Source organism: Salvelinus namaycush, unplaced genomic scaffold (genome assembly GCF_016432855.1).
Source record: "Salvelinus namaycush isolate Seneca unplaced genomic scaffold, SaNama_1.0 Scaffold92, whole genome shotgun sequence".
Taxonomy (NCBI): Eukaryota; Metazoa; Chordata; class Actinopteri; order Salmoniformes; family Salmonidae; genus Salvelinus; species Salvelinus namaycush.
This window is the reverse complement of record NW_024061664.1, coordinates 439,686-450,635: the sequence shown is the minus strand read 5'-3', so window position 1 is coordinate 450,635 and position 10,950 is coordinate 439,686. Positions and strand designations below refer to the sequence as shown.

Here is a 10,950-nt window from a genome sequence, read left to right as displayed (position 1 = left end):
CCCTGTCTCTCTGTGTGATGACATTCCCTTGTCCCCCTGTCTTCCTGTCTCCCTGTCTCCCTGTCTCCCTGTCTCTCTGTGTGATGACACTCCCTGTCTCCCTGTCTTCCTGTCTCTCTGTGTGATGACACTCCCTGTCTTCCTGTCTCCCTGTCTCTCTGTGTGATGACACTCCCTGTCTCCCTGTCTTCCTGTCTCCCAGCCTCCCTGTCTCTCAGTGTGTTGACACTCCCTGTCTCTCTGTGTGATGCCACTCCCTGTCTCCTTGTGTGTTTTGTGTTCCAGGAAGTAAATGGATTATGTTGCCGTGGTAAAGGGGAATATGAGATGAGGAAGGAGGGGCTGGCTGGGGGACTGGTCTACTGACCTGAAAGCAAACGCTGGATGTCTGCCAAGTATTTCATTTCACTGTTCCAGTTGTTTTATTCAGATCAGTGCAGATGAAGGAAAGAAAATTAGTAGATGAGATGAAGGGGAGGAAGGAGATGAGGAGAGGAAGCCAATTTAGACCATTGAGGTACAGCCATAGTTCTGTTGAGGGAGGACCGCATCATAATTAAATTTACTCTACGTATTGAGGTACAGCCATAGTTCTGTTGAGGGAGGATCGCATCACAATGACATTTACTCTACGTATTGAGGTACAGCCATAGTTCTGTTGAGGGAGGATCGCATCACAATGACATTTACTCTACGTATTGAGGTACAGCCATAGTTCTGTTGAGGGAGGATTGCATCATAATTAAATTTACTCTACGTATTGAGGTACAACCATAGTTCTGTTGAGGGAGGACCGCATCATAATTAAATTTACTCTACGTATTGAGGTACAGCCATAGTTCTGTTGAGGGAGGATCACATCACAATGACATTTACTCTACGTATTGAGGTACAGCCATAGTTCTGTTGAGGGAGGATCGCATCACAATGACATTTACTCTACGTATTGAGGTACAGCCATAGTTCTGTTGAGGGAGGATTGCTTCATAATGACATTTACTCTACGTATTGAGGTACAGCCATAGTTCTGTTGAGGGAGGACCGCATCACAATGACATTTACTCTACGTATTGAGGTACAGCCATAGTTCTGTTGAGGGAGGACCGCATCACAATGACATTTACTCTACGTATTGGGGTACAGCCATAGTTCTGTTGAGGGAGGATCGCATCATAATTACATTTACTCTACGTATTGAGGTACAGCCATAGTTCTGTTGAGGGAGGACCGCATCACAATGACATTTACTCTACGTATTGAGGTACAGCCATAGTTCTGTTGAGGGAGGATCGCATCATAATGACATTTACTCTACGTATTGAGGTACAGCCATAGTTCTGTTGAGGGAGGATCACATCATAATTAAATGTACTCTACGTATTGAGGTACAGCCATAGTTCTGTTGAGGGAGGATCACATCATAATTAAATTTACTCTACGTATTGAGGTACAGCCATAGTTCTGTTGAGGGAGGATCGCTTCATAATTACATTATGCTGACTCGTAGTCCACTCTCGTCCTGTTCAGTTGGCTTGTCTATTTAACCTCAGCTTCATCTGTACACGAGTCCATCATGGTTATTGTCTATAAACATGTTGAATCACTAACTTCCTGTTGTCTCTCTGCGACTCTCTCTCTCTCCTGGTCTATTTAGAACAGTGTTAGCTAAGTGCCTCAACCTCTTGTAATATAAATCATACACATCAGATGTACATTGTTAAACTGTTGGGTTATATTGATCTGATCTTAGTTACTACTTGTGTTTATGTGACGTGGTGCTAGGGAGGTGATCAATAGGTGTTTTTTTTATCAGTGTGATGCTGTGTGGTGTTTTTTGTTGTGTTGTGTCAGGCTTTGTGAGTAGGGCTGTTCTGGCTCTAGGAGGGATGCTCTAGCAGGGTGTCACATTATAAAGAGTCCCCATGCAGGGCTGTTCTGGCTCTGCTCTGACTGGGAGGATGATGCTCTAGCAGGGTGTCACGTCATAAAGAGTCCCCAGGGATGTAGCTGGGAGCACCATTCATCATGTTAACTGCTCACACACACAACAATATACTGTAATTTGATGTATGCCCCAAGAGATATGGGATAGGGGAGGACGGCTCATAATAATGGCTGGAACGGAGCATATGGAATGGCAACAAAATACATGGAAACCATTCCACTGATTCCACTCCAGCTATTACCATGAGCCCGTCCTCCTCAATTAATGTGTCACCAACCTCCTGTGATGTACCGGTGATTTCAGGTCCCCCTCGGAGAAGCAGTTTCAACCTCAAGGGTCCTGTTTTGTTAAAAAAAAAAAAAAAAAAAAGTTAAATACATATCCTCCATGCTTGACGGAAGTGTGTGCGTCTGTGTGTTTCAGAGTGAGAGTGCCATCCTGAAGGAGAGGGAACTGTCCCTGGAGCTTGCCAGGATCAGGGATGAAGTGGGTAAGTAAATACCTGCCATGCCAGCTGAATGCTATCTGGATTGCTAGCTGAATGCTATCTGGATTGCTAGCTGAATGCTATCTGGATTGCAGGCTGAATGCTATCTTGATTGCTATCTGGATTGCTAGCTGAATGCTATCTGGATTGATAGCTGAATGCTATCTTGATTGCTATCTGGATTGCTAGCTGAATGCTATCTGGATTGATAGCTGGATTGCTATCTGGATTGCTAGCTGAATGCTATCTGGATTGATAGCTGAATGCTATCTTGATTGCTATCTGGATTGCTAGCTGATTGCTATCTGGATTGCTAGCTGAATGCTACCTGGATTGCTATCTGGATTGCTAGCTGGATTGCTAGCTGAATGCTATCTGGATTGCTAGCTGTGTTGCTAGCTGAATGCTATCTGAATTGCAGGCTGAATGCTATCTGGATTGCTATCTGGATTGCTAGCTGAATGCTATCTAGATTGCTATCTGGATTCCTAGCTGAATGCTATCTTGATTGCTATCTGGATTGCTAGCTGAATGCTATCTGGATTGATAGCTGGATTGCTATCTGGATTGCTATCTGGATTGCTAGCTGAATGCTATCTGGATTGCTAGCTGAATGCTATCTGGATTGCTAGCTGGATTGCTAGCTGAATGCTAACTGGATGCTAGCTGAATTGGTAGCTGGATTGCTAGCTGGATGCTACATGTTTCCGGAAATGTGACATTTTAGGAGATAGGGGACTATGGACAAGATACACTGAGTGGTTGCCAGCTAGGTAGGGAGATGGTGAGTCACTGGGCCGTGGCAGTAGGTATGCTACATTACCATGTCCTCTATTATACAGAATATGAACCTGTAACGACAGGGTAGGAGCTAGTCTCCCTAGAGACCCTGCTGGCTGCTGACATGATGGGGATTGGGGATGGGGCTGGTGAAGGATTCAGGCTAGTCATATTACCCTGTCTGATATGTTGGGGGATTCAGGCTAGTCATATTACCCTGTCTGATATGTTGGGAGATTCAGGCTAGTCATATTACCCTGTCTGATATGTTGGGGGATTCAGGCTAGTCATATTACCCTGTCTGATATGTTGGGAGATTCAGGCTAGTCATATTACCCTGTCTGATATGTTGGGAGATTCAGGCTAGTCATATTACCCTGTCTGATATGTTGGGGGATTCAGGTTAGTCAGGTTACCCTGTCTGATATGTTGGGAGATTCAGGCTAGTCATATTACCCTGTCTGATATGTTGGGAGATTCAGGTTAGTCAGGTTACCCTGTCTGATATGTTGGGAGATTCAGGCTAGTCATATTACCCTGTCTGATATGTTGGGAGATTCAGGCTAGTCAGGTTACCCTGTCTGATATGTTGGGAGATTCAGGCTAGTCATATTACCCTGTCTGATATGTTGGGAGATTCAGGCTAGTCATATTACCCTGTCTGATATGTTGGGGGATTCAGGCTAGTCAGGTTACCCTGTCTGATATGTTGGGAGATTCAGGCTAGTCATATTACCCTGTCTGATATGTTGGGGGATTCAGGCTAGTCAGGTTACCCTGTCTGATATGTTGGGAGATTCAGGCTAGTCATATTACCCTGTCTGATATGTTGGGAGATTCAGGCTAGTCATATTACCCTGTCTGATATGTTGGGGGATTCAGGCTAGTCAGGTTACCCTGTCTGATATGTTGGGAGATTCAGGCTAGTCATATTACCCTGTCTGATATGTTGGGAGATTCAGGCTAGTCATATTACCCTGTCTGATATGTTGGGAGATTCAGGCTAGTCATATTACCCTGTCTGATATGTTGGGAGATTCAGGCTAGTCATATTACCCTGTCTGATATGTTGGGAGATTCAGGCTAGTCATATTACCCTGTCTGATATGTTGGGGGATTCAGGCTAGTCATATTACCCTGTCTGATATGTTGGGAGATTCAGGCTAGTCATATTACCCTGTCTGATATGTTGGGAGATTCAGGCTAGTCATATTACCCTGTCTGATATGTTGGGAGATTCAGGCTAGTCATATTACCCTGTCTGATATGTTGGGGGATTCAGGCTAGTCATATTACCCTGTCTGATATGTTGGGAGATTCAGGCTAGTCATATTACCCTGTCTGATATGTTGGGAGATTCAGGCTAGTCATATTACCCTGTCTGATATGTTGGGAGATTCAGGCTAGTCAGGTTACCCTGTCTGATATGTTGGGAGATTCAGGCTAGTCAGGTTACAAGGAAAGATTCAGCATAGAAAATGTTACCCTGTTTAAGGGCACAAGGCGAGACCCAAACGCAGGCACAGGAGGCAGATGGTTGAGCTCCGATATTTATTATAACAAAAGGGGTAGGTCGGGTACAGGCAAGAGTTCATAAACCAGGTCAGAGTCCAAACGGTACAAGACGGTAGGCAGGCTCGAGGTCAGGGGCCGGTAGAGTGGTCAGGCAGGCGGGCTCAGAGTCCAAACGGTACAAGACGGTAGGCAGGCTCGAGGTCAGGGGCAGGTAGAGTGGTCAGGCAGGCGGGCTCAGAGTCAGGACAGGCAAGGGTCAAAACCAGGAGGGCGAGAAAAATACAAACAAGACAAACTGGCACAGAGAGACAGGAAACACAGGGATAAATACACTGGTACAGAGAGACAGGAAACACAGGGATAAATGCACTGGGACAGAGAGACAGGAAACACAGGGATAAATGCACTGGGACAGAGAGACAGGAAACACAGGGATAAATACACTGGTACAGAGAGACAGGAAACACAGGGATAAATACACTGGTACAGAGAGACAGGAAACACAGGGATAAATGCACTGGGACAGAGAGACAGGAAACACAGGGATAAATGCACTGGGACAGAGAGACAGGAAACACAGGGATAAATACACTGGTACAGAGAGACAGGAAACACAGGGATAAATACACTGGCACAGAGAGACAGGAAACACAGGGATAAATACACTGGTACAGAGAGACAGGAAACACAGGGATAAATACACTGGTACAGAGAGACAGGAAACACAGGGATAAATACACTGGTACAGAGAGACAGGAAACACAGGGATAAATACACTGGTACAGAGAGACAGGAAACACAGGGATAAATACACTGGCACAGAGAGACAGGAAACACAGGGATAAATACACTGGTACAGAGAGACAGGAAACACAGGGATAAATACACTGGTACAGAGAGACAGGAAACACAGGGATAAATACACTGGTACAGAGAGACAGGAAACACAGGGATAAATAAACTGGTATAGAGAGACAGGAAACACAGGGATAAATACACTGGTATAGAGAGACAGGAAACACAGGGATAAATACACTGGCACAGAGAGACAGGAAACACAGGGATAAATACACTGGTACAGAGAGACAGGAAACACAGGGATAAATACACTGGCACAGAGAGACAGGAAACACAGGGATAAATACACTGGCACAGAGAGACAGGAAACACAGGGATAAATACACTGGCACAGAGAGACAGGAAACACAGGGATAAATACACTGGTATAGAGAGACAGGAAACACAGGGATAAATACACTGGTATAGAGAGACAGGAAACACAGGGATAAATACACTGGTACAGAGAGACAGGAAACACAGGGATAAATACACCGGGGTCATGTAGTCATGTTGCCCTGTCTGATAGTCATGTTGCCCTGTCTGATAGTCATGTTGCCCTGTCTGATAGTCATGTTGCCCTGTCTGATAGTCATGTTGCCCTGTCTGATAGTCATGTTACCAAGTCTGATAGTCATGTTACCCTGTCTGATAGTCATGTTGCCCTGTCTGATAGTCATGTTGCCCTGTCTGATAGTCATGTTACCAAGTCTGATAGTCATGTTACCCTGTCTGATAGTCATGTTGCCCTGTCTGATAGTCATGTTACCCTGTCTGATAGTCATGTTACCCTGTCTGATAGTCATGTTACCCTGTCTGATAGTCATGTTAACCTGTCTGATAGTCATGTTAACCTGTCTGATAGTCATGTTGCCCTGTCTGATAGTCATGTTGCCCTGTCTGATAGTCATGTTACCCTGTCTGATAGTCATGTTGCCCTGTCTGATAGTCATGTTGCCTTGTCTGATTGTCATGTTGCCTTGTCTGATTGTCATGTTGCCCTGTCTGATAGTCATGTTGCCCTGTCTGATAGTCATGTTGCCCTGTCTGATTGTCATGTTGCCCTGTCTGATAGTCATGTTGCCCTGTCTGATAGTCATGTTGCCCTGTCTGATAGTCATGTTGCCCTGTCTGATAGTCATGTTGCCCTGTCTGATAGTCATGTTGCCCTGTCTGATAGTCATGTTACCCTGTCTGATAGTCATGTTGCCCTGTCTGATAGTCATGTTGCCCTGTCTGATAGTCATATTAACCTGTCTGATAGTCATGTTACCCTGTCTGATAGTCATGTTGTCCTGTCTGATAGTCATGTTGTCCTGTCTGATAGTCATGTTGCCCTGTCTGATTGTCCAGTTGCCCTGTCTGATTGTCATGTTGCCCTGTCTGATAGTCATGTTGCCCTGTCTGATAGTCATGTTGCCCTGTCTGATAGTCATGTTGCCCTGTCTGATAGTCATGTTGCCCTGTCTGATTGTCATGTTGCCCTGTCTGATTGTCATGTTGCCCTGTCTGATTGTCATGTTGCCCTGTCTGATAGTCATGTTGCCCTGTCTGATAGTCATGTTACCCTGTCTGATAGTCATGTTGCCCTGTCTGATAGTCATTTTGCCCTGTCTGATAGTCATGTTACCAAGTCTGATAGTCATGTTGCCCTGTCTGATAGTCATGTTGCCCTGTCTGATAGTCATGTTGCCCTGTCTGATAGTCATGTTGCCCTGTCTGATAGTCATGTTAACCTGTCTGATAGTCATGTTACCCTGTCTGATAGTCATGTTGCCCTGTCTGATAGTCATGTTGCCCTGTCTGATAGTCATGTTGCCCTGTCTGATAGTCATGTTGCCCTGTCTGATAGTCATGTTGCCCTGTCTGATAGTCATGTTACCAAGTCTGATAGTCATGTTACCCTGTCTGATAGTCATGTTGCCCTGTCTGATAGTCATGTTGCCCTGTCTGATAGTCATGTTGCCCTGTCTGATAGTCATGTTACCAAGTCTGATAGTCATGTTACCCTGTCTGATAGTCATGTTGCCCTGTCTGATAGTCATGTTACCCTGTCTGATAGTCATGTTACCCTGTCTGATAGTCATGTTGTCCTGTCTGATAGTCATGTTGCCCTGTCTGATAGTCATGTTGCCCTGTCTGATAGTCATGTTGCCCTGTCTGATAGTCATGTTACCCTGTCTGATAGTCATGTTGCCCTGTCTGATAGTCATGTTGCCTTGTCTGATTGTCATGTTGCCTTGTCTGATTGTCATGTTGCCCTGTCTGATAGTCATGTTGCCCTGTCTGATTGTCATGTTGCCCTGTCTGATAGTCATGTTGCCCTGTCTGATAGTCATGTTGCCCTGTCTGATAGTCATGTTGCCCTGTCTGATAGTCATGTTGCCCTGTCTGATAGTCATGTTACCCTGTCTGATAGTCATGTTGCCCTGTCTGATAGTCATGTTGCCCTGTCTGATAGTCATATTAACCTGTCTGATAGTCATGTTACCCTGTCTGATAGTCATGTTGTCCTGTCTGATAGTCATGTTGCCCTGTCTGATTGTCCAGTTGCCCTGTCTGATTGTCATGTTGCCCTGTCTGATAGTCATGTTGCCCTGTCTGATAGTCATGTTACCAAGTCTGATAGTCATGTTACCCTGTCTGATAGTCATGTTGCCCTGTCTGATAGTCATGTTACCCTGTCTGATAGTCATGTTACCCTGTCTGATAGTCATGTTACCCTGTCTGATAGTCATGTTAACCTGTCTGATAGTCATGTTAACCTGTCTGATAGTCATGTTGCCCTGTCTGATAGTCATGTTGCCCTGTCTGATAGTCATGTTGCCCTGTCTGATAGTCATGTTGCCCTGTCTGATAGTCATGTTGCCTTGTCTGATTGTCATGTTGCCTTGTCTGATTGTCATGTTGCCCTGTCTGATAGTCATGTTGCCCTGTCTGATTGTCATGTTGCCCTGTCTGATAGTCATGTTGCCCTGTCTGATAGTCATGTTGCCCTGTCTGATAGTCATGTTGCCCTGTCTGATAGTCATGTTGCCCTGTCTGATAGTCATGTTACCCTGTCTGATAGTCATGTTGCCCTGTCTGATAGTCATGTTGCCCTGTCTGATAGTCATATTAACCTGTCTGATAGTCATGTTACCCTGTCTGATAGTCATGTTGTCCTGTCTGATAGTCATGTTGCCCTGTCTGATTGTCCAGTTGCCCTGTCTGATTGTCATGTTGCCCTGTCTGATTGTCATGTTGCCCTGTCTGATAGTCATGTTGCCCTGTCTGATAGTCATGTTGCCCTGTCTGATAGTCATGTTGCCCTGTCTGATAGTCATGTTGCCCTGTCTGATTGTCATGTTGCCCTGTCTGATTGTCATGTTGCCCTGTCTGATAGTCATGTTGCCCTGTCTGATAGTCATGTTACCCTGTCTGATAGTCATGTTGCCCTGTCTGATAGTCATGTTGCCCTGTCTGATAGTCATGTTACCAAGTCTGATAGTCATGTTGCCCTGTCTGATAGTCATGTTGCCCTGTCTGATAGTCATGTTGCCCTGTCTGATAGTCATGTTGCCCTGTCTGATAGTCATGTTGTCCTGTCTGATAGTCATGTTGTCCTGTCTGATAGTCATGTTGCCCTGTCTGATAGTCATGTTGCCCTGTCTGATAGTCATGTTGCCCTGTCTGATAGTCATGTTGCCCTGTCTGATAGTCATGTTGCCTTGTCTGATTGTCATGTTGCCCTGTCTGATAGTCATGTTACCCTGTCTGATAGTCATGTTGCCTTGTCTGATTGTCATGTTGCCCTGTCTGATAGTCATGTTGCCCTGTCTGATAGTCATGTTGCCCTGTCTGATAGTCATGTTGCCCTGTCTGATAGTCATGGTGTCCTGTCTGATAGTCATGTTACCCTGTCTGATAGTCATGTTGCCCTGTCTGATAGTCATGTTACCCTGTCTGACAGTCATGTTGCCCTGTCTGACAGTCATGTTGCCCTGTCTGATAGTCATGTTGCCTTGTCTGATTGTCATGTTGCCCTGTCTGATTGTCATGTTGCCCTGTCTGATTGTCATGTTGCCCTGTCTGATAGTCATGTTGCCCTGTCTGAAAGTAATATTAACCTGTCTGATTGTCATGTTGCCCTGTCTGATAGTCATGTTGCCCTGTCTGATAGTCATATTAACCTGTCTGATAGTCATGTTACCCTGCCTAGGGTATGAGGTAGTTGGGGTGATTGATTGAAGTACTACAGTGCATTCGGAAAGTATTCAGACCCCTTGACTTTTTCCACATTTTGTTACGTTACAACCTTATCCTAAAATGGATTAAGTAAAACAATGTCCTCATCAATCTACACACAATACCCCATAATGACATCACAATACCCCATAATGACATCACAATACCCCATAATGACATCACAATACCCCATAATGACATCACAATACCCCATAATGACATCACAATACCCCATAATGACATCACTATACCCCATAATGAGAAAGTGAAAACAGGTTTAAAAAAACAAAACAGAAATACCTTATTTACATAAGTAAATACTCTTTGCTATGAGACTCGAAATTGAGCTCAGGTGCATCCTGTTTCAATTGATCATCCTTGAGATGTTTCTACAACTTGATTGGAATCCACCTGTGGTAAATTCAATTAATTGGACATGATTTGGAAAGGCACACACCTGTCTATATAAGGTCCTACAGTTGACAGTTAATGTCAGAGCAAAAACAAAGCAAAGAGGTCGAAGGAATTGTCCGAAGAGATCCGAGACAAGATTCTGTCAAGGCACAGATCTGGGGAAGGGTAACAAAACATGCAACATTGAAGGTCCCCAAGAACACAGTGGCCTCCATCATTCTTATATGGAAGAAGTTTGGAATCACCAAAACTCTTCCTAGAGCTGGCTGCCTGGCCAAATTGAGCAGTCTGGGGATAAGGGCCTTAGTCAGGGAGGTGATCAAGAACCTGATGGTGACTCTGACAGAGCTCCAGAGTTCCTCTGTGGAGATGGGAGAACCTTCCAGAAGGACAACCATCTCTGCAGCACTCCACCAATCAGACCTTTATGGTCAAGTAGCCAGACGGAAGCCACTCCTCAGTAAAAGGCACATGACAGCACTCTTGGAGTTTGCCAAAAGGCACCTAAAGACTCTCAGACCATGAGAAACAAGATTCTCTGGTCTGATGAAACCAAGATTGAACTCTTTGGCCTGAATGCCAAGCGTCACGTCTGGAGGAAACCTGGCACCATCCCTACGGTGAAGCATGGTGGTGGCAGCATCATGCTGTGGGGATGTTTTTCAGCGGCAGGGACTGGAGGAATAGTCAGGATTGAGAGAAAGAACGGAGCAAAGTACAGACAGATCCTTGATGAAAACTTGCT

At 45.0% G+C, this 10,950-nt stretch overlaps 1 protein-coding gene across 1 annotated transcript in view; it reads left to right on the top strand.

Moving 5' to 3' along the window:
• Positions 1–2,368: 2,368 nt before the first annotated feature.
• LOC120043447 (microtubule-associated tumor suppressor candidate 2 homolog) overlaps positions 2,369–10,950 on the top strand; it is a gene marked incomplete at its 5' end in the record, with an annotated part of 19,868 nt that continues 11,286 nt past the window's right edge. The window contains one exon of the mRNA XM_038988032.1: positions 2,369–2,435. Coding sequence (XP_038843960.1) covers positions 2,369–2,435 — 67 coding nt within the window. The remainder of the gene's footprint in view (positions 2,436–10,950) is intronic.